This window comes from Lissotriton vulgaris, chromosome 8 (genome assembly GCF_964263255.1).
Source record: "Lissotriton vulgaris chromosome 8, aLisVul1.2, whole genome shotgun sequence".
NCBI classification, from domain to species: domain Eukaryota; kingdom Metazoa; phylum Chordata; class Amphibia; order Caudata; family Salamandridae; genus Lissotriton; species Lissotriton vulgaris.
This window is the reverse complement of record NC_141696.1, coordinates 1,237,643,059-1,237,667,432: the sequence shown is the minus strand read 5'-3', so window position 1 is coordinate 1,237,667,432 and position 24,374 is coordinate 1,237,643,059. Positions and strand designations below refer to the sequence as shown.

The 24,374-nt window shown below is 43.2% G+C and overlaps 1 protein-coding gene across 1 annotated transcript in view; it reads left to right on the top strand.

Annotated features, from left to right (window-relative positions):
- The window catches only part of MEDAG (mesenteric estrogen dependent adipogenesis), a 161,150-nt gene that overhangs the window by 104,326 nt on the left and 32,450 nt on the right, over positions 1-24,374 (top strand). The window contains exon 3 of the mRNA XM_086935141.1: positions 1,098-1,210. Within this exon, the coding sequence (XP_086791267.1) occupies positions 1,098-1,210 (113 nt within the window). The remainder of the gene's footprint in view (positions 1-1,097; positions 1,211-24,374) is intronic.

Genomic DNA, 24,374 nt, shown 5'->3' with positions numbered 1-24,374 from the left:
TCAGATCTTTGCCGTTCATGGGGTTTTCTTCACCAGGTCTGCAATGCTGTCTGTATCAGAGTTTGTGGCAGTCACTGCTTCCACCAGTGCCGTCGCCTCTTCCCTCTCTGACCACTGTTGTTCCAAATACAGCATGGCATCCTGGGACCATTAGCCAGAATCTTAGATTCCGCAGAAGATAGCCACATCAATGGCACCCCTCTCAACACTAATCCCGTCAGTGGATGGAGCCAGAGAGCATTAATTCTACTGGGTAATACCAATTAATGCAGAAAGACAAAGAGTCATTTTGACTACAATAAATCCAAAACTAACTGACATGGCAGATAAAGAAACCTCGCAAAACCCAAAAGGTTTACTCTTTGGAGAATACCTCATTAAATCCTTGGGGAAATACGTCTCCACTTTCACCGCCCTGGACAAGGCACAGCAAAATATGCGCAGAGTTTTCAATCCTAACCTTTTTGAGCGGGCCAGAAGATGGGGCCTCTCTTTCGGCCGCTTCAATCAAAGGCCATTTCCAAGATCCTATGGTTTCGGAAGAGGGTATCAGCAGTACAACGTGCCTCAATTCTACCCCCAGAGAATTAGAGGCCAACACATCAAAGGATTTAGATCCCGTGGAATGTGCCAGTTGCGTGTAAGCTGGCTTTACCATGATTAAAAGTGCGAGCACAAGCACTTTAGCACTGTTTAGCAGTGCTTTTTCGTTTCTACTGTACAGCATCGTTTTAAAGCACCATTGGCAGATGCTTTTTTGTACTATTACATGTTGCAAAAAACATCAAAATAAATCAAAATGTATAAAGAATTTGCCCAAAATGTTACATTTTACGACTTTGTTGAAAAGCAACAACATTGTTTAACATCACACAATGAAAGAAAAATTTAATTTCATGTGAATATGACAAAACTATGTGAATGTTATGAAACAAAATAAACATTCATTTTAAGTTTGAAATAAACATGTTTGTTTGCTGTCTTTTTGGAACGTGAGAACGTGTTATCTGTGTTCTTTAAAGGATCATAATGGTAGTTCTTTCATTGTTCTTTGCTGAATACACACGCAAGAAACTTTTATATTGTTATGATTTCAGAGACCGTATTTGCATTTATTGTGAACACACGACATCCTAAAGTAAAGGCACAAATTGAAAGTGGAATGGATCGTATAATATCTTCAGTGGTTGGAGAAAGCTACAAACTTCAGGTGAGTGTTCTTTATGGTGTGAGTTGAGGGCCTAATGTTATGGATAAACATGCGAGTAGTCCTGTGTGCATACAGTATGCCCTCGGCATGAGATACAGAACAAGCTTCCCCATTTATGCATTCATAAACACTTCCTTCTTTTTCCTCTTTACAAATCTTTAGAGTGAGTTTATGTCTGTGTAAATGAAAGCCCCAACAGTTCATGGACTATAATTTTGACTCCTACTCTTAACAAGAGCAGAATTATACCTTACTTCTCAATGTAAACTTCCTGTTTGTTTTTTCCTCTGCAATTCAGCCCCCTCGCTGAATCTAAATGCTGCCTTAGAATTACATAAGTTTCCCTTCTTTTTTATTATTGCTTATCTAGTGATGTCTCTCAAATGCCGCGAAGAGTCACAGCTCAAGAGACCAGTGTGGCAGATTCGCTCTGTTTTTTTATTTCCTTAGAAGTTGAGGTTGGGCTTGACTAGAACAGGCAAATATCTTGGAAATGTACAATTCATTTGGTGAGTTAAACGTTGTAACAGATGAACTCATCATCTTGAGAAACTAAGGACCCAGTACCAGAGCTGCTAGTGGGACACCAGCTCACATAAAGTATTAGCACTGAGGATCTCCTCAACCACAAACTTTGATACTCAGTGTCTCCACTGGTGTAAGCAACATGTTAATCACTTCTTTTGCATCAGGGAATACCGGAGCCCCCAGTTTCCCTCAAAACTACCTATCTTGTATACTAACAAACGGGAGGTCCTATAGCAGCAAAAACAAAATATATTATATTAAATTATATCATATGATATCGTCATGTTATCTCATGATGTCATATTATGTTATATTATATTAAATCATATGAAATTATATTATATTATAACGTCATGTCAACTCATGTTATATTATGTTATATTACATTATCATTGTGTCATGTCATCTCATGATGTTATATTATATTATATTATATTATATTATATTATATTATATTATATTATATTATATTATATTATATTATATTATATTATATTATACTGCACCTACACATCCATCAACGCTGCCTAATCCCTTTAAGAAACCACCCCTGGGACATCACAAGGTTAATAGCTGTGGCATCAAAAATCTTACAAACCTTTAGTATCAAAGAATTATCGGCTTTAGAATGTGAATCTTTACTTGATTGTTGCTCACTCTCTCTGAGCTTCTCTGCCTCCTTCCTTTTTTTCGATTAACCACAGCCACTCAACCTAGTCTTCCAGGGGCAAAATAATGAAAAGTACCCCGGGAGCGCAATAGGCACCTGCATCTGCTTTCTGCTTCTCATGGCACTTTGGTGTTACAGAAAGGGCTCCAGATGCTTTTGCCATCACTTTTGTTACTACAGATAGCACCAGCGCTATCCTAAAGGTATGTTCTCCTATTTCCAAGGGGGTGTGGCTCTATGCAAATCAGGGTAACACTTCATCTCTGTGCTCATACAATACTATAGACGCAGGCGAAATAGCCACCAGGAGTGCACTGACTGTGTGCCACAAAGTAGTGGTGCACACTCAGTACGCTACCCGAGGGTGCCTCTCTGAAGGGGTGAAAGAGTCCTATGGACACCCCCTGGACTTTTCCCTGCTGGCAAGTGCAGTCAATCACTGTACGCCCCTGCAGGGGCTCTCTGTTTACCTTGAAACTGCAGGACCAGCTGCTTCAAACCAGACTTCCTTTCAATTCAATTCAAAAGTGCTTTATTCGAGTATTACTCATAAAAGCAGACATACAAACATGTAATAAAAAGACAATTAAATTACAAAAGTCATATTTGACATAAGCACGTAACACATATTAAAACAGTTGATTTACAGCAGAAGGTACATAATCACAGGTGTAAAGTTCATTACTGTTAAAAATACCGTAAAAACTGATTACAATATCATTATACATTAAATCGATAAAATAGCGTTCCTAATGACACGTAAAATAAACCAAACAGAGAATAGACAGTAATCTAGCAGTCTCTGTACAACTAAGCAGAGAGTAGTTACCTTACTAGCAATCTCTGCCTAATTACCCACGCCCACCCCAAGTACTTTGCAGTGGCAATTGTGATCCAAGTCAAAGAAGTAGATCTAACAATACCCAATGCTACCATACTGCTTTTAGTACCCAAATTCCGGCACATAGGTGCCAACCAGGCTCGCCTCGGAGCAGAATATACTTGGCAGGAGAACAAAAAATGACCAAGGGTTTCGTTTCCTTCCCCACAGACTGGACAAGTGGCTAGGCCTCCTTCTCTCCATTTGGATGTTAAATTACGGAGAGGGAGAGAACCAGCCCTTAGTTGGAAAAGCAGTTTCCTATCCAAAGGGTTCGATATGTAATCCCAATACAATTCGTATGTAGGGTACAATTTGACCTCAAGAAAGCTGGTGGTCATAGACCCACAATTGGTTCTGAGCAAACTCCTGTTAGCAACCCGTTCCCAAAAGATGTTTTTTAGGGTTAACTTGGAGGGAAATTATGCCCCAGCTGGATCGGACCATAATGCATTTAGTCCTAGTTCAAATAGTGCAAGTTTTAATGATTTGAACCATTTAATCTTATTAAAATGATCTGCTTTGATGACATCAATAAACCCATCTGCGTAGTGGGAAAGCTCTGGCGTGGTCCAGAGCCTACGCCAGTATAGAATCGGTCGTAGTTTGCCCAGTTCCGAGATTTCTCTTCTGCCAAGCTCATATCTCAGGGGCAATAACGGACTACTCTGTGGGGTACCTGTGAGTTTCCTAAGGAATGTGTTCTCAGATATTTGGAGCTCATGCAGATTTTCATGCCCCCACAGCTCAGCCCCATACAAAGCTGACCCAATTGCTTTTGCCTCGTATATGATCAGAGGTGGTTTAATCGGTTTGGTCAACGATTTCCTATGCTCCTTTATGATGGTACCAGCTAATTGCTTGTGCCTTAATATAGCGATATTTAAATGTTGGTTCCACCTGTTATCGTTTGAGATCAGGATCCCCAGGTATGTAAATGATTTTACAACCTCAAGAATGCGTCCACTCATGGTAATTTTGGATTTAAAATTTCTATGTGGATTAAAAACCATGAGTTTTGTTTTGGACGCGTTCACCTCCAAACCGTGGTCCCCGCAAAACTCGTCAAATATTGCCAATGCTTTTTGCAGACCACTTGGGGTTTTAGATAAAATTAACGTGTCATCAGCGAACATTAAAATAGGAACTTTTACACCTGCGAGAGAAGGAGCATCCACTACCTGAGATTGCATCCGGGGGACAATACCATTAATAAAAAGGGTGAACAGTGTTGGTGCCATTGAGCACCCTTGCCGAACCCCGTGCTCAACAGGAAATTCAGCAGTGTCATTACCGTACCCACCCCATTGAATTTTGGCATAAGTACCTTCATGCAATCTCATGATTAAGGACAGCAAGACCCCTGGGACCCCTAAAGCCGCAAGCACCTCCCACAGTTTTGCCTGTGGTACCAGGTCGAAGGCAGCCCTCAGATCGACAAATGCCGCATAAAGACTGCCTCCTCCTAGCACCACAGTCCTCCACTGGATCAGTTGAAAACGAAAAACCTGATCCACAGTGCTAGTTGACCTGCGGAACCCAGCCTGAAAGGGAGATAAAATATTGTAGTCCTCCGCCCAGTCTAGCAATCGATTTACAATTACTCGCCCCACGATTTTTTGAACAGTATCGATTAAACTGATTGGGCGGTAATTGCAAGGCTGGGCACGATCTCCCTTTTTGTATACCGGAATGATTACAGCACCCCGCCATGATACCGGGATATCTGCACCCCTGGCAATGTGGTTTATTAACAGGTAAATGTATTTACACCACCTTCCCGAGTCATTTAGAAAAACGTCCGCTGGGACCCCGTCAATGCCAGGAGCTCGACCACTATGTACAGTTTTAAGGGCGGACTGTATTTCACTCAGCGTGAAGAAATTGTCTTCTGCCAGACAATGGGTAGGGCAAATACTATTTACAGTCGGATCCCTAGTGGCATACTGTTCACTAAAAAATTTGACCCAGGCATTCTGTGGGACGTTATTGGTACTTGCCTCTTCAATCCTTTCTTGACCCCATTTGACAATGTGCCAAAATAATCTTGAGTGTTTTCGATCACTTGCACATTTCAATTTATTCCAATGGGCTTCGTCCCAATCTCTTTTCGCTTTGGCAATGCAGCTTTTATAATGTTTCCTGGCTGATCGAATAGCCCCCACATTTTTACTTTTAATTGCGGCTCCCAGAGAGGTTCGTGCCACCCTGCAATCATGATTATACCATTTGGCAGCTCTATAAGCACGTACCCCCTTTCTGCTTACAGGTTTTAAAAAATAACTTTTAATTTCGTTAAAGAGAATCTCATGCACCTTAGTAGTGTCACCTTGGCCCGAGGGATACCCTACCACACACTCTAGGGCCGTAATAGCTTTGTCAGTAGCCACTCCTATTTTTTCTATGACCAGCTCATCTGTCCTAACACTTGTCCACCTCAATCTGCGCATGTCATTTGTGGGTACTATCAACGGGGGTAGAGGTTCATCACAAGGATTAGAAGCTTTATCATCAGACAACCACCATTTGTTAGAGACACATAAGGGGTTGTGGTCGCTCTCAAGTCTCTCCATAACAACCATATCGCTGACAGATGACCAAAGAGACATACTACAGATGACATAATCGATGCAGCTTTTGTTTCTCCCGTTATTGAAAGTCATAGCTGGTACTCTATCTGACTTTGTCCGGCCATTCAGAGCTCTTAACCCATGTTCGAGGCACATTGCATTTAAACCTAAGATATCCTCAGTCCAGCGAGTTACTGGAGTAGTATCTAGTGTGGGAATATCCCATAGCGTCTCTTCCTCAGCACCTAAGAAAGCCTCACCAGTATCTAAAGGTTCAAATGTGCGATTTAAATCGCCTGCAATTATTACGTTTTTCCTAGGAGAATGTGTCTCTAGCAGATCATACAGGGTCAAAAGGACCTCAGATTTTCCAGCATTTCCACCTCTAGCATATATATTATAGATATCGATGGAAGTAGATGATACACTTTTAAGTCTAATAAGCTGGATATCTTTTTGGTGAAGCTCCACATTATCCACTATAACATTTAGGGACTGACAAACCCATATGGTAAGTCCTCCCATCGGACGCCCTTTTGGGCCCTTGGTGGCCGGAACATAGAAATTTAAGTACCCCAAAGCAAAAACAGGATCACAGGCCCATGTCTCTTGAAAAATACAAACATCATACTGGCTAACAAACCCAAACCAGTCTCCGCAATCCAGCTTGGAACATAGCCCAGCCACATTCCAGGACAATAAATTCCCAATGACATTTGCCGTAACTGATTTAGAGCTAGAGACAAGCCCACTCATCACCGTGTCATCAATATCATTGTCATTTACGTTTTCATTAGTTGATCCTACTATGACCTCAGGGTTAAGAGTCTCAATTCGAGCACCTACAAAGTGGCCATACTCCCCCATAGTACATGCGTCAAGGGGATTTTGTAACAAAGGCGTGGGATTAGATGGTGGTCAATCACAGGCATCTAGGTTAGAGAGGGCGGAGAATCTATTTTCCAAGCCTAGACCCCACTCAGTGAAACCAACGTCCTTACTGCTCCTTTTCGTCACAACGTTCCATTTTGTTCTTAGAGTACTAGCATTCGGACCTCTTCCTTTCCGAGGATAGAAAAAGTCCAAAGTCAGAGGAACAATTGAAGTAGATCTCCGCTGTGGAGGTAAGATGTTGGGCAAGATGTTTCGCAAGACCTCAGGGTCTGAAAAGTTAAGGACAACACAATCCCCCTTAAACCTTTTGACCCTGTTACCAATCCACTCAACCCTTCTAGCATTTACAAGTTCTTCCGATAATTGCTGCTTTCCCCAGGGAGAGATGACCATATTATTAGTGAGCCACGATAAGGATTTGTTTAGTAGGGATGATGTTGATTCAAACTCGCCAGATGCTAGTGGGGGGACGTTTGCAAGGACGAGAACTAATGGCGAAGCTTCCACTACAAGCTCAAAAGACCCTTTCCCAGTATTAAAATCACCAGTGGGAGGAACAGGAGGTACCACACCTGAGGCACCACAAGGTGGGTTAATCGGAGGTACCGTTAGAGAATTTGGCGCAACAATAGGAATAGCTCCACTGTTTTCGCCTGGGTGGATTTTACTCACTAATGGCTCAATACTGGTCACAATGACTTCAGGGAGATTTCCTACCTCCACCAAAGTTTTCTCTAGTAAACCTTCCAGTCTACTAACCTCAGCGGTTAGTTTGTCTATTTTACTAACCAGGGGTTTAACTATACCTTTGATTTTTGTATCCATCATGCTCCATAGTTTATTAAATTGAGCATTGGAAAGTGTCATATAAGCTTCCCTAGTCACATCATCCTCCTCATCTTCAAGGATTTTCCTAGGTGGAGTTGCAACTTTATTTCTGGCAGACCTTAGACCCCCCCCCGTTTTTGTATAACCTTTCTTTTATCCCCAGTAACTCTCGGAGCTGGAACTGGGGCTACAGTAAGAATAGGGGACTCATTAATAGTAGATGTCACATTCACCAATTCGCTGTCGCTATTAACTTCAGTATTAGCAACTATACCACTGGGCTGGATGGGATTTGTATCATGGGGAGAATCATGTACCACGCCAGTAGTACTACTGTTTAGTAGTGCAAAAGAATCCTCTGTGTCTTTGTCGTCCAGAGGAGATTAATTAGATGAGTCTAGTCCCAACGAGGATCTCCTGTCGCTATTTATTTTTGCCACGACTTGGACAAGATAGTTCTCCATGGTATTATTAACAGGGGGTAGCTTTTTCCCGGGCATGGTTAGGATGGACAATACACTCAGATCGAGAAGGTTTCACACAGGACTCAGCAAATAGATTACCCAGTGCAGTACCGTTCCAAATGGGCTATATCCAAAGAAGGCAAAAGGATGATCAGGCGAGATTCCTGGCCCAACCCAACCTAGGCCAACCTCGGACGGCCTCAGACGGCCCGCCCTTTGTCCGGGCTTCGTCCGGGCGTCCCGCGACGCGGAGGGAGTACTGAATTTCAAGCGCCTCCTGGCGCGGTGACCCCGCTGATGAGTTCCGGGTCGCAGTGCAGGCTGGGAAGTGTAGTCTCCCTCCGCTCGGCGGCCGCGGAGATGACTACAGCGGCGGCGGGAGGGAGACCAGGGCACAGCTGACGAGGTGAGAGCGCAGTCAGGCACAGCAAACGGCAGGTAGGACTCTCTCACAGGCAACAGAACACCCGCTCCACCGAGGGAGCACTGAATTTCAAGCGCCTCCTGGCGCGGTGACCCCGCTGATGAGTTCCGGGTCGCAGTGCAGGCTGGGAAGTGTAGTCTCCCTCCGCTCGGCGGCCGCGAAGATGACTACAGCGGCGGCGGGAGGGAGACCAGGGTACAGCTGACGAGGTGAGAGCGCAGTCAGGCACAGCAAACGGCAGGTAGGACTCTCTCACAGGCAACAGAACACCTGACTTCCTTTCACTAACGCACTACCCTCAGGGTATCTGTGTCCTCACAGGCTTCCCTGGGGCAGTACATTATACGTGATAGGACACAGTGCCCTATTTCCGCCTGTGGCACCTAGTTAAAGATTGTCATAGCGCAAACAGAGATGGTGAATCCTTAGCATAATACGGCCACAGAGCACTTTTCTGGACACTAAATTGGATGTTCCAGTTGAGCACTAATATCTTTGCACATTGAAAGTTGTCCACAAGTGGTTTAATAAGCCTAAACTTCAGAAGATATCATGACTCCTCACTAGCCTCGAAGCACTCAAATGCCACCAATTGTTCACCTGGCCCATGCACTCCGCAAGCCTCACTTTTGAGGTAACCTTCTCTTTAAGAGAGCTCATCTCATTTAAAGAAAATGGTACATTTACCTGGTTATCACATCATAATTTATTTCTCAATACATCTAGTCCGCCTCCCAAGCTAAATGCCTCCAACGTATGTATTTTTATTAGACTGTTTTCAATGAGAACTCTGTGCCTCTTTTCCCATGAAGTCTCTGATGACCGTCATTCAATTCTACCCATGGCTCTCTGAGGCCTTTGACTTTGTGGTTTTCCTTTGTCACAAAACACAGCCAACATTCCCGGAAGACTGGGTGCATCAACACAAATGTAAAGTTACAGAAAACAGAAGCTAGAGGCCTTGAGAGGCAGTGAAGGAAAACCACTGGCCATGAAACTAAAAAGCAGCCATCAAGCAAATCAAGAGATTTCACCATACTCAACACAACTCAGATGCCACATGTCCCACTAAACAACTTTACAAAATCAGCTCTAATTTCTGGAACTTGGACTGTAACTCGACCTCCACCGATCACTCTCAGGAACTCAGCCTCTCTCTGGCAGCCCTATAATCTTCACAACTTCCATTAAAATTGTCGGTGAAACCCTCCCATTGCTAGTCACTATAAATCGTTTTCCTACTATCACTTAACAAAACGTTGCTTCATCAACTTGTTTATTACAGAAAAAGTAAATGAACAAATCAATGGTAGTAGCTTCGCCAGCTCATCAAGAGACCCATGTCCTCCATAAGTATTGAAAAGCATCCTACTAGCATCCTCTGCTGCCATCCTGGCTAGACCAGTCATCTTCCTCCTTTTCATCTGGATAGTTCCCCAAAGCCCTAAAACATCTTATATCAAACACATCCTCAAGAAGCAAGGACTTGACCAGTCATATCCAGAGAAGTAGAAACGTATATAAAATAGAATGTTTATGGGTAAACATGTTAGAAAAGCAGTCCTTTCTCAAATATCCCCATTCTAGGAACAAAACATCCCTGTAGGAAGCTGGCTCTTTTTATACTATACCAAAATAAGGAATAGCGTGCCCAGAGTTCAGTGGATCCCCAGAGTTATGGCAGAGGCTAAAGTAAGTAATTCCTTACTCTCAAGTTAGTGGCAACTGGGCTGAGCAGTTAGGCTTATCAGAGGGTAGTGTTAAGCATTTATTGTACACACATGCAGACAAGAAATGATGTCACACACTCAAAGACTGAATCCAGACCAATCGCTTGTAAGTTGTTACTTTGTTGTTTTATTACTAAAACCAAGATTACCTTAATGCAGGTAGGTTTACAGTTCGTCAAACTGGCAATACTTATCAGAATGCAGTAGGGATTTGTAAATGCAAAGAATACTTTGCAGTTTTAAGAAAGCTGTTTGTAAATGTCAACCAAATACAGTTTTAGGTTTTGCAATGATAAAGATATGCAGTGCATTGTAATGAAACAGTCAAATGTATTCCTATGGAGGAAAACAAGGTTAGTGACATACTCGGTTTTTTTATTCAGTCTCCACCTGTTAGCACTTACGCAGGGCGGCGGTCAGGTAGTTAAAAAGAGCGCACTCTCAGCAGCACAGGTGCGGCTGGGTGCAGAGGTCAAAGGAGAGGTCAAGGCCCAATGTAGTGCTATGGAGACCAGGGGTATTCTGAAGAGCACTGGTCACAGGTAGGTACCTGCGGGTTCTGGGTCAGGGTCTAGAAAACAAAGGTAGGCACAAAGGGGGCCACAAGTAGGCACCAAAAGCGCACCTGCAGCGGCACTCGGGTGGCAGGGAGCCAAGTAGGTGTTGGGCTTCCAATGCAAACCAATGGAGAGCGTCACTCCACCTTCACAGAATCGGCTAGAGTTGGAGAGTAAGGGATGGAGGAGAGAGAATTTGCGGTGGAGGGAGAGGGGCTGAAGAAATTCCTGATGCCCCTCCCGGAACAGCTGATTAAAATCTGCAGTAGCATAAAGTCCGGATCTCCCAGGGACCCGGCACCACCGAAAAGGCTGAAAGGGAGTTTGGAGTGCCTGGAGACATCTTTTAGGACGTGCAGAGTACCCGGCTGCTGGAAGGAAGCTGTGGTCCTGCCCTCCCTAAGAAACCGCACATTGGTCTAGACCAACTAGATAATTTACGACCAATCTCAATTTTGCCGTACTTTGCTAAGGTGGCGGAAAAAGTGGTGAATAAACAACTGACGGCATACATTGGGGAATATGATCTTCTCCACCCCACCCAGTCTGGGTTTCGAGCACGGTACTCAACAGAATCAGCTTTGCTTTTTGCCAACGAATCCATCAGACAACTTGTGGACGCTGGTCAAACGGCGGCCTTGATCTGCTGGATCTGAGTGCCAGCCTTTGACACTGTGGCTCACCATACGCTGGTGCAATGTCTGAGGAAAGGAGGGGTGTCTGGTAGTGCCCTGCGTTGGCTAAAATCTTTCTTGTCGGGGCGCTGCTTCCAGGTGAGACAGGGTAATCATTACTCTAGAGTCATCAAGCTGAATCAGGGAGTGCCGCAGGGATCGACCCTGAGCCCGACCTTGTTCAATCTCTATGTAGCTCCTGTAGCGGAGATTGCAGAGGGGTTTGGGATCATGGTCGTATCCTATGACGATTACACGCAGTTGGTGGTCTCCCTGACCCAGGCACCTGAGACGGCTGCCTTCAACTTCACGGCATGCATACAAGAACTGGCTATATGGATGGCAAAGAACTGCCTGAAGCTGAATGGCAATAAGACGGAGGTGCTTGTGATGGGAAGGGTCCCGACGGTGTGGTCCTCGGCATGGTGGCCCCAGAATTTGGGGGCGACTCCCACGCCATGTGCGCAGGCAAAAAATGTGGGAGTTTGGTTAGACCCCAACCTTTCCTTTGACTATCAAACCAGGCGGGTGGCAGGCGCCTGTTTTGGGTTCCTGTAGGTCCTGCGGAAAACTTTGGACCTATTGCCTGCGGCGGCCAGGAAGACCTTGGTCCATGCCTTGGTGACGTTGCACCTGGATTATGGCAACATTCTCTATCTAGGTGCAACGACCAAGTGTATGCTCCATCTGCAGGGAGTGCAGAAGGTGGCAGCCCGCTTAATCGTGATGCGCCCAAGAAGGTCTTCTGCTAGGGCAGCTCGGGCTGCACTACACTGGCTCCCGATAAAGGAAAGAGTCATATTCAAGGCACTCTGTGTCTGTCACCGGATCCTGCAGGGGTGTGCCCCTTCATATCTGTCTGATCTATTGACCCCCTATGTCCCCACACGTCAGCTGAGGTCGGGTGGGGTTGGACTGGTGTGTGTACCTGCTGTTAAGAGAGCCAGGATGGGGGGACGGTCTTTCCGCCTACTGGCTGCCAAGCAATGAAATGCTCTCCCGATGGGTCTCCGGATGGAGGTCCAGGAGAGTTGTTTTAGGAAAAAACTAAAAACTTACCTTTTCCCCCGAGATAAGTAGAGTGTTGGCAGAGGGAAGCAGAATCTTGGCAACTTTACCGCAGCGTGGGGACACACTGGTCTTAGTGTAACCATTGCGCTTTATAAATGTGAAAAAAAAGTTGTGAAGAAACGCTGCAGGCTTGGACTAGTAGGCTGGACAAAGTCTCACACTTTCCCTGCCATGACGCCTTGGCTCCTGCAGACCTGGTGACATATCGGATGTCAACCCTTGATCTTTTACATACAATTTAAAGTTGAATTGATAGTTTGAATCTGCTGCCTACGATATTGGGGCTAATGAATTGGTGCTTATACGGCCCATTTGGGTGATTACAAGCTGGCTGATTTGATCTAAGTTTTTTTTTGCGATTTTGCCTGGGGGCTACATCCTCTCTTTTAATAGCTTATTTGCTCTTATAAAGAAGCTGCACTTTGATTGATATCCAATTTCAGTGTCAACCTTTTTAGGTGTAATCTCCTCTCGCTTTCGCGTCATTCTGCGTAATCGACGTTGCCCCCACATTGGATTTAATTGATACTTCTCTTATCTGTGTATATTCAATTCATAGGAAGGCTGACTGCATATCTGCCACCAAGTGTTCTTGATAGCTGCTGTTGACATAAAAGTAGCTATTCTGGTCCTTTCTTTGGCTTTCTTTCTTTGTTTTGATTGACCTCCGTAAGTTATCAATGCCCTGAAGTAGTCCTCTATTAGAACGAAATGCGTCAGGTGTTTCATTTTGAAAACTGATGTTTATGACCACGTTTTTAAAAGAAATCAGAAAATTGGAATAAAAGAAAAACTTTGAATAATACCTGTATTCTATACAGTTTAAATAGCTGTTCCCTTAGTCTTTCTAATTGATTTGTGTGGTGCACATGTGCTTATGTTCCAAATACAGTTTTAGGTTTTGCAATGATAAAGTTATGCAGTGCAATGTAATGGAACAGTCAAATGTATTCCTATTGAGGAAAACATGGTTAGTGACCTACTCGGTTTTGTAATTCAGTCTCGACCTGATAGCACTTACGCAGGGCGGGGGTCAGGTAGGGTAAAAGATTGCATCCTCAGCGGCGCAGGTGCGACTAGGTGCAGAGGTCAAAGGCGAGGTCAGGGCCCAATGTAGTGCTATGGAGACCAGGGATACTCTGAAGAGCACTGGTCCCAGGTGGGTACTTGCGGGTTCTCGGCCAGGGTCCAGGAAACAAAGGTAGGCACAAAGGGGGCCACAAGTAGGCACCAAAAGTGCGCCTTCAGCGGCACTCGGGTGCAGGGTGATCGTCAGTTGTGAAGAAATGCTGCAGGCTTGGACTGGTAGGCTGGACAAAGGGGACTAGTGGCTGGTCAGGTAAGTTGGATAGCTCGGGGACACCTGGGCACCATTGACTGGGCTCCCCAAAGTTGGGGTCAGAGGGTGCAGGGGTGCCTTTTGGTGTTGGGTTTCCTTAGCTAAGTCTGGTCGCGGTCAATGGGGACCCTTCAAACAGAGGCTGCAGGCATTGAGGCCAGGGTACTGGAGAGGTCAGCCACTGATGCAGGTGAGGTCAGGATCGCCAGGGAGACTTCACAGGGTAGGTGAGTCACTCAAACTCAGGCCGTTGGCCTCAGTGCAGGGTGGTGCAGTGCCGCGGATCCACTGGGATCCGAAAACTGGTGTTGGTTTCTTTGCTGGACATATCCGGTGTCCACAGGAGACCAGAGTATTGGTTGAAGACAGCACAGGTCCTCTGGGGTTCTTGAGGTTGCTGGAATTAATTGTCGGTTTCTGGAATTAAAGTAGCAGGATGGTAGGGCTGGGGCCAAGTCAGTCGGCGCCGTCTTCTCCAGTGCTGCACGGCTCTTTGGTCCTTCTTCTTAGGTCATCATATCTAAGGAGCAAGGTTCAGGGGTGCCTAAAAATACTAGATTTAGGGGCATTACAGGGGCGTGCAGGTTGAGACCAATGGGTCCCTTCCCTGGGGTGTCTACACCTACCTTATGCCACGCTCCAGTGAGAGGGACAAAAACAACAGTTGATGGACAGAATGCAGAAAAATGTCATACATTCACACCAGTACAGAGATCTGGGCCTACATCCATCGTTTTTTTGCTCACCATGCCATTCCAGTTTCGAACCCAGCCATATGCAAATCAGTCTTGACCCTGTGCCCCATGGGAACAGTCCAGCCCGAACTGCCAAACCAGGTCCTCCTGGACTGGAAACAAGCATCCTAGGACCAGTTTCGGGCTTTCAGCCCTCATCAGCCAGGATAGCTTGATTCCAGGGGCATGGAGAGCACGGGACACAAGAGCTCCATCTGGTCGCCGCCATGCCTGTGCGTGGAATACATAGTAACATAGAGGGCTGTATTACAGATTATCACTGTTTGCGCCCGGCGCACCTTTCAAAAGGTGCGCTGGGCGCAAACAGTGATAATGCGCTCCATTATGATGTATGCGCTGCCCCCAGGGCAGCACATTCAAGTACAAACACGGAGCAGCTGCTCTGTGTTTTCACTGTGCAGGCGGCATCCGCCTGCATTTTCAAAGGGGTTTAGAGTTCCCCTTGCAGATGAGTGCAGTCCGTTCCCTCAGGAGGCGCAATGACAGTGCGCCATTTAAAAGGTGGCGCACTGTCAGTGCGCCTCCTGACACCAGCCCTCTGCAGGGGGTAAAGGGGGTCAGTGACTGCACCCACCTGCAAGGGGATGTCTGGGGGTCCATTAGACCCCCTTTGCCCCCTGCAGAGGGCTGCTGTCAGGAGGCGCACTGACAGTGCGCCACCTTTTAAATGGCGCACTGACAGTGCAACACCTGAGGGCTTCTTTGACTCTGCGCCTGCATCTATAATATGGCACGGTGCTGAGTCAAAGGAATTCCCTCATTTGCATAGGGTGTGCCCCTATGAAAATGAGGGAACACCCTCTGTTGATAGCGCTGGTGCTTTAAGTGTGCCAGCGCTATCAGTATTATAGAAGGGGATGCACAAGCGTCTGCATTCCCTTCTATCATACCAAAGTGCCCCGGGGCATGCACACATTCCTGTGCATTTTCTGGCCACAAACCGTCTCCAACCAGGAACTGCTCATTCACCAAATGTAAGCAAGAGAGCAGGTAGACCATCATGATGCGAAAAAGATGGAGATGGATAGGATAGACCACCAGAAGGCAAACGGAAGAGAGGCAGGCAAAGGACAAGTGGAGGCAAGCTGTGGAAATAAAAATAGAAGACCCTGAACCACAGCTGGGACACTGTACAGAAACTTGCCCAAGACAGATAGAAGTGGGGGTCCCTTGTGATGCCCTAAATGGCAGCTGGCATAATGGGCAGCAAGTCAGTAAGTCACATTCTCCATAGGTCCACTAAATCATGTGACACATTGATATTTGTAACTGATGCAGACGCTGATCTCGTCTGAGTGGATAAGTCCTTTCCCAGGTTGAGTACTGTTTTAAAATCGCCCCGCCTACAGTACTGCCCTAGGGTTAGTGCTAGCACTCTGTTAGCTCTGTAAAAAAAGCTGGGACTCTATGCATTTCATAAAATAATGAACTGACCACAGATAGTGCCCTCTATTAAGACAAACCTGTTGATTAAAATGGGCACCCTGAGGGAGTATAATGAAGATGTTGAAGAAAAGTTAAAGGAGGCCCAGCGTCAGGTTATTGTCAAGAATCACAGTGACATTTGAAATTTCACTTACATCAATATAAGACATAGGACATTGATATGCACAGTCCATAATTTCACCAACACTTCCAACTCTATTTTCTCATCAGGTAACGCCTTTACTTATGCAACCGGTTAGCTCACTTGCGCAGTCTAAACATTCAGCATCATTTAGCTGCAGCGAGGAGGACCCACTGGCACATGCATGGCGCCCTTATAGCAGAACGCCCTCTTTTTCCAGAAAGATTGTTGTTTACAGAGGACCGGTGAAGATATGCAGTTTTGTATTGGAGTGATTTTGTCAAGCGAATGTTGTAAAGTATGCCACACTCAATACCTGTCTGCTGCAGATTCTTCTTGAGTGGCAGATCCTGAATCGGGTAAACGTTTACCCCGAATCTTTTCCCCCGCAGGGAATCACAACGCGGTCGTTACAACGACCACGTTGTGATTCCGCATACCATTACTCCGCAAGTCAGAACAATGACTTGCGGAGGGGGGAAGGTGTTGGATTTAAAATCCAACACCTTCCCTATTATTTGCACAGACTAGAGTTGGAATAGTAAATTATACTATTCCAACATACAGCGCCCCCCCTTCCACATGTCGTTGTTCCGACTTGCGGAGTAATGGTATGCGGAATCACAGTGCAGTCGTAACTACCGCGTTGTGATAACCTGCAGGGAAAAAGACTGCGGGAACACAACGTACATTCCCTGAATTGTCATGGTGAAATCCGGAAAGAGAGAGATTGAACAGCCATTGTAAGATATAATCTTTTATTTCCTTGCCAGCCAGAGTGCAGTGTCGCTGTCTGAGCTGTTCAAGCGACGGGCAATGATGGGACATTCTGGGACACCAGGAGGTGGCCCAGGTGCCAGGGACCCAAGTGCCCTCTCCACTGTATACACACAGGAGAAGTTGTCTGAACCTAACAGTAAGAAACTGAATTATTTGGAGTGAGTTGCTACCCACCTCAAGGAGTAATCCCAACGCTTGTCTTGGTTGACCCTCAAAGTCACTATATTAACAACTTAACCCCATGATAGCTAAGGCACAGACCAGACAGGCTTAACTCAGAGCAATTTATTAAGAATTTATGCAGGACCCAAATAGTAATAAAGTCAAAATGCAAAAACAATAAAAATCCCAAACTCGTTTAAAGAAATAAAGTGAAATGCAATAAAGAAAAGGACACCAAAATGACAAAAATCCAACAAGAGTAACCAGCGATATTAATTTTAAGTAGAAATAGTGCCAAAAAGAGAAAATGTTAGTCAATGGAACCGGCACCAATGTGCAATTTGAGGCTGCTCGTGATGGAGTACAGGCAGGATACTTGTAATCAAACGAGAGGGGCTCGTAGTTACCCGTAGGGAAATTGAGCACCAATATACTGTCAAGTAAAACAAGGTATTTTCCCTATGGGAGATTCGTTTTTCTGACCCTAAACGGAATTCAGAAATATATCATACTCAATCTATAGCAATCACTCAACTCACAATCTGTTGGCTAGGGAAACACTCACCAGAAGGAAAAGACAATCTATATGTAAAAATATACAATTTATTTCAAATAAAAAACATATGAATTCTTATGCATTACTAAGTAAAAACATATAATTACACAATTAAAACCACCTAGTGTGGGAATGGAGAAAGAGTGGGGAAAGACACTAGTATCTGTCTTAATCATGTCACTTCGGGCCCCCGTTTGACCACAATGGGAGGAATAATCTTTCCTTATAACCAAATCATTTGTTGACAACTCCGAATATGACTCGTTGTAAATGCGTCAACCCGTTTCGGAAACCTTAGTTGATTATGGCCTCCTTCTTCAGGACAGTCTCTATATGTTTCTCCAAAAACTGTATCTCACCTAATGCACAAATAAAACATGGCTTTTAACTCCTAGTTTTCAAGTACTAACTTTGCATATAATGGCTAGATATTATAATGACATTCTGACAGAATTACATCTCTACATATCTAAACTTAATAGTGTAATATCTTTGCAGTAAAAAAGTTCAATTTCTGTCTTAGGGCCTATGCACAAGATCAGTACATTTGTATTCACCCCTGTGGCTTTCATTTTCCTCAAATGGCAGATAGATTATCCCAGCTTATTCGCCCCTGGGGTTAGTTGAACCCTTCTTTTCCATAAGACAGTATTACACCGTCTAGTTCACCCAGTTTGTGACATTCTATACATCGTTTTTTATCCCCATAAAAGTCGAGGGCATTATTGATAACCGTCCATATAAAACAAAGCTGTGGTACATACTCATTTTTCTACAATGGAATTCATAAAGTAAGCATAGTATCACATCAATGACGCCTGTAGTTTATACTTTATACAATAAATGTTGGTATTCGTCCCCTTATTTCCTACATGCCTATTACTAGATTCATAAAACGTCTGGTTAGTGTTGACCCCGCCATTCTAACAGCCTTTCTTGCCATTCACACAACATGTATTCACATTTAATTGTTACTGACCGATGCAGTTGCATCGCGGCGAGTAGTATACGTTGTTTATTGTATTTATGTTTGGGGTCGCTTTCAGATATTCACGGTATCCCACATTCCTGTGTATTGTCAAGGAGAATACTGCATTTAGTTGTATTCAGGTATATCGTCTTGGGGTATAATTAATGTAAAGACATTTAACTGTTACCTCAGATTAAAAACCAATTAAGAATTTCAATTTTCGTTCTAGATTCTTATTTCATTTTCAATTGTATCTTCGAGATCCTATTTGGAATAAAGAATCCAAATTAATTTCTTGCATTGTGTGCAGAAATCAAACTACTGGGGTAAAAAAACAGGTATTTACCTCACAGGTTTCTCACAGTGCATACATTTGTTAATGTCCCAATCCAGACGGGTATCCGTTCTGTCTTTGGTTCTGTAAGGGATACATTTCTTTTAATAATTCGTCCTATTTCCCAATGACCCAAGTGAGTTTGGGTGCTTACTAAAATGGTAATGGAATAACTCATCCTTAAATGGCTTTTCAGATTTTCAGCTGTATATGACAGGAACTCGATAAATTTTCTTGACATTACCACAAAGAACAAAGATGGTAATTTAGAGGTGGAATTATACACAAAACCTACTGACAAAAATACACTACTACATTATAGTAGTTACCACCCACGATCCCAACGGGACAATGTTCCATTTGGACAGTTCCTCTGACATAGGAGGAACTGTTCCAATATGGAAGATTATCTAAAACAAGCGGACAAACTGAGTGAAAAACTAAAAGATAGAGGAAATCCAAAAAAACTTATAAAGAATTCATGTAAAAGAGCACGATTTTGCAACCGGGAAAGCATGATACACCCCGAATCCAATCCAAAGAAAAAACCAGTGGTAGACTCAAAATTGGTATTTGTTAGTCAATTTTCAAATATCAGTAATAAACTGAAAAATGTAATCCATTCAAGTTGGTACATTTTAAATGATGGAAAAGAGGATAAACTCCCTAAACCTATCTTTGCATTTAGGCGCAACGAAAATATCCGTCAGAACTTAGTACATACATACAGAGAAGGAAACCAAACTAATCAGCTGACGATGAATGGTACTAAAGCAGTAGGAAACCACAAATGCAGTAATTGTTCAATATGCGAGAACTGTATTGTTGCGAAAACATTAACCTACAACAACTACACCTTGACCTCCAAAACACTGAACAACTGCAGGAGTAGTAACCTGGTGTATATACTATTGTGCCCTTGTAAATTGGCTTACGTAGGAGAGACAGGAAGATAAATTAGATTACGCCTATTAGAACATAGATCAGCCCTTAAAACATGCAAAGAAAATGCCCCCGTGGTTGAACATTTCACCAAACTCAAACACAAACACACAGAGTTTTCGTGGTTTGGGATAGAGAAAATTACTGCATCTAAGAGAGGGGGTGGTTTAGATATAACAAGGAAAAACAGAGAACAGTGGTATTTTTCCACTTTAGATACAGTTAACCGAGGTTTGAACACCAAGGAAGATTGGATGAGAATAGTAGTGTAGACTCTGGAAAATACAGGAAGATAAAAAAAGTATAAAAAATGAAATTGAAAAAACTTTTATGTATAACACAGAAGACTTTGCTTTAATATTGCAGATGCTTTGTGGTTTATACATAGAAATGTAAACAATTAAGGTTTTCCCCATAAGAACGTGATATTCGAAGATAATTGGTAGATGACATGTTCACCAATAGTTAGCACACCAGGAGGCTCGCTATAAAATAAGTATTGAAATGTAAGACAGCAAATAAATATACAACCTGCGCTTTACTCGAATCAGTAACAACTACTCTATGGTTCATTTGAGCCATTATGTATAGATGCCTCCTCTGTTCTTTACAATAATGAACAATAAAGTTAATCAGAGATAAACACAAATTGCGCTTTTCTAAAAAAAAGTGCCCGGCATTTGCTCGGAACGACGCACCACAATGACGTAATAATCTAGGACCACGTGTTGTAACTACGTGGCTTAAAGGCGACGGTACGCGCCACACGAGTTCTTTATCCATTTGACAAACGGTGATCGCACAGACGCCCAAGCAGCAGCCTGGGAATACGTGCCGTGTGACATAATTAGGTAAGATAGCAATACGAGCCACCATTAATGAAACATGCTAGACGCCACGCTGCAAAATATGCATAGCAAAATACGTTAACCCCATGTTTTAACATCAGTCCGGGCATAGCGTAATATCGATCGTGTTTAGAACCTTTTTGCATACTAGTAATCATCGTAACTATCTATAAATATCCACCGGATTAATGTAAAAATGTATATATATGTTTTTTATACAGCCACGAGCATAGACTACCCGGCTGCGCCAAAAGAATCATTATATAAAGAATTTCGCTCTAAAATAGGTAAGCACCCTTGGGAATGCATAAACTCACTTGGGTCATTGGGAAATAGGACGAATTATTAAAATAAATGTATCCCTTACAGAACCAAAGACAGATCGGATACCCGTCTGGATTGGGACATTAACACATGTATGCACTGTGAGAAACCTGTGAGGTAAATACCTGTTTTTATACCCCAGTAGTTTGGTTTCTGCACACAATGCAAGAAATTAATTTGGATTCTTTATTCCAAATAGGATGTCGAAGATACAATTGAAAATGAAATAAGAATCTAGAACGAAAATTGTAAATTCTTAATTGGTTTTTAATCTGAGGTAACAGTTAAATGTCTTTACATTAATTATACCCCAAGACGATATACCTGAATACAACTAAATGCAGTATTCTCCTTGACAATACACAGGAATGTGGGATACCGTGAATATCTGAAAGCGACCCCAAACATAAATACAATAAACAACGTATACTACTCGCCGCGATGCAACTGCATCGGTCAGTAACAATTAAATGTGAATACATGTTGTGTGAATGGCAAGAAAGGCTGTTAGAATGGCGGGGTCAACACTAACCAGACGTTTTATGAATCTAGTAATAGGCATGTAGGAAATAAGGGGACGAATAACAACATTTATTGTATAAAGTATAAACTACAGGCGTCATTGATGTGATACTATGCTTACTTTATGAATTCCATTGTAGAAAAATGAGTATGTACCACAGCTTTGTTTTATATGGACGGTTATCAATAATGCCCTCGACTTTTATGGGGATAAAAAACGATGTATAGAATGTCCCAAACTGGGTGAACTAGACTGTGTAATACTGTCTTATGGAAAAGAAGGGTTCAACTAACACCAGGGGCGAATAAGCTGGGATAATCTATCTGCCATTTGAGGAAAATGAAAGCCACAGGGGTGAATACAAATGTACTGATCTTGTGCATAGGCCCTAAGACAGAAATTGAACTTTTTTACTGCAAAGATATTACACTATTAAGTTTAGATATGTAGAGATGTAATTCTGTCAGAATGTCATTATAATATCTAGCCATTATATGCAAAGTTAGTACTTGAAAACTAGGAGTTAAAAGCCATGTTGTATTTGTGCATTAGGTGAGATACAGTTTTTGAAGAAACATATAGAGACTGTCCTGAAGAAGGAGGCCATAATCAACTAAGGTTTCCGAAACGCGTCGATGCATTTACAACGAGTCATATTCGGAGTTGTCAACAAATGATTTGGTTATAAGGAAAGATTATTCCTACCATTGTTGTCAAACGGGGGCCCGAAGTGACATGATTAAGACAGATACTAGTGTCTTTCCCCACTCTTTCTCCATTTCCACACTAGGTGGTTTTAATTGTGTAATTATATGTTTTTAATTAGTAATGCATGAGAATTCATATGTTTTTTATTTGAAAATAAATTGTATATTTTTACATATAGATTGTCTTTTCCTTCTGGTGAGTGTTTCCCTAGCCAACAGATTGTGAGTTGAGTGATTGCTATAGATTGAGTATGATATATTTCTGAAAAACGAATCTCCCATAGGGAAAATACCTTGTTTTACTTGACAGTACAGGCAGGATACTCCAAACCAGTTTGTCCTGGTCAAAAAGTTTATCCTCTGACTTAGACTTTTAAGTCCCAAGCCTTCACACAAGTACATTTCTTAATCCCCCAGGCTTAATTGAGGCACTTTAGACTCAAAAGATGTGAGGCAGAGGCCAATAGCGTGGTCCAGTCAAGTTCCTGTTGCCAATGGTCAGCTGGGTACTTCCAGGAAAATTCCTCTTGCAGCATTCTTTCTCCTTGTGGCCGCTCAGGAGGTCAGCAAACTGACCCTTGGATTTCCCTTCCATGTCCTGCGTACAAGAGGGAGCAGATCCAGTCCTGTAGGGCTCCTCTCAGGTCACAGACAGTAGGTCCAATCCTCTTTGATCTTCTGCAGTACCAAAAACATTTTTGAAGTGGGTGCCGGGAGGTGCCCCATTTGTGCCTATAATGGGTAGGGTGACTCCTGTACCCACCCTACCCAATGGGGTAAAGGTTCCAAGGACCTGACCTACTTACATTTGCAGTGGTCCCTCTAAGCCTTACTGCAAATAGGCCTAAATTGCCATGTGTAAGGGCAAATTCAAGATGGCGAAAGTCTTCGGCCACACTCAGCTTGGGCTTTGAGGGCAAGGGTGTGTATGTGTGGAGCATACTATGGTAATCTTGGTGTCCGCCCACATCTAACACCAAAATCCAATTTGAGGCAGACACTGTATCCAGAACAAACCTAGAGACAGATGTCTGGTAGGACATTTTGGGGTTCTTCAGCAACTAGACATTGTATACACAAAAAGTGTCTTGGCATCCTGTTCTCTCCATTTCAAAAATAGAATAGGACATTACCATTCAGCAACCCTAGGAAGGTTGTCTACAGAAAATGACTAGAATATGAATATTTAATTTACCAGCGCAGACATGCCATCCCCTGAACGTTAACAGAATTCAGGGTGTACGCATGGGGACTGTATTTTCCCAATTGCCTTATATTGAAACTAAGGCAATTTTAGGTGGGGAAACCTAGTAGAAAGCCCTTTTTTTGCTTCAAAAACCTGGAGTCTCCTGTCTGCATCTGGTCAAAAGAAAAAAACACCCAGAACTAAAAAACAAAGTTAGTTGGTTAGATAAAAAAAATGACAGAAAAAAATTGAACTCCAGGCAGCCTTTATTTTTCTGATGCTCCTTCCCGGAGAAATGTCTGCGGGCTGCAAGGAGAGGTCTGCCAGCTGCCAGTGGCTCGCCGGCTGTACTTTGAGTACCACTGCTCCAGAGAAATGTTGTGTGCATTCAAATGTGATGTGTTTAAACTAATTGAATATTTTCTAAATGCTTATGGGATGTATTTTGGTATTACATAGTAGTTTGCTGTTGAGGTGGCAATGCTTTAAGAACTTTTTTTTATTTTAGTGCTTTGTTATGTGCAAGAGGATGCTGGGAGGTCTGTCAAATGTACTTTTGAGGTAGAGAGATTTACATGTTCTTTTTGGATGCACTGGGTGTGATTTATTGTTTCAGATGAGTGCTGTTAAGAGTTCAGTGATGGCCATCAATGACATATTAGACCTATGTTGGTTGTATTAAAGATGTACTGTATTGTGAGTTAAATTTGAATGTTGTGAGGTATTTTCTTGGTTTAGGGTAATGTTGGGAGCATTGTGATAGTCAACTATAGAGTGGATAAAAGAGGGATGTTCAGCCAAAAGATTTCTTCTGGAGGCTAAATAGAATTATGGGACCTAAACAAGTATTGGAAACATTTATTGTATTTTGCTGTTTCTGT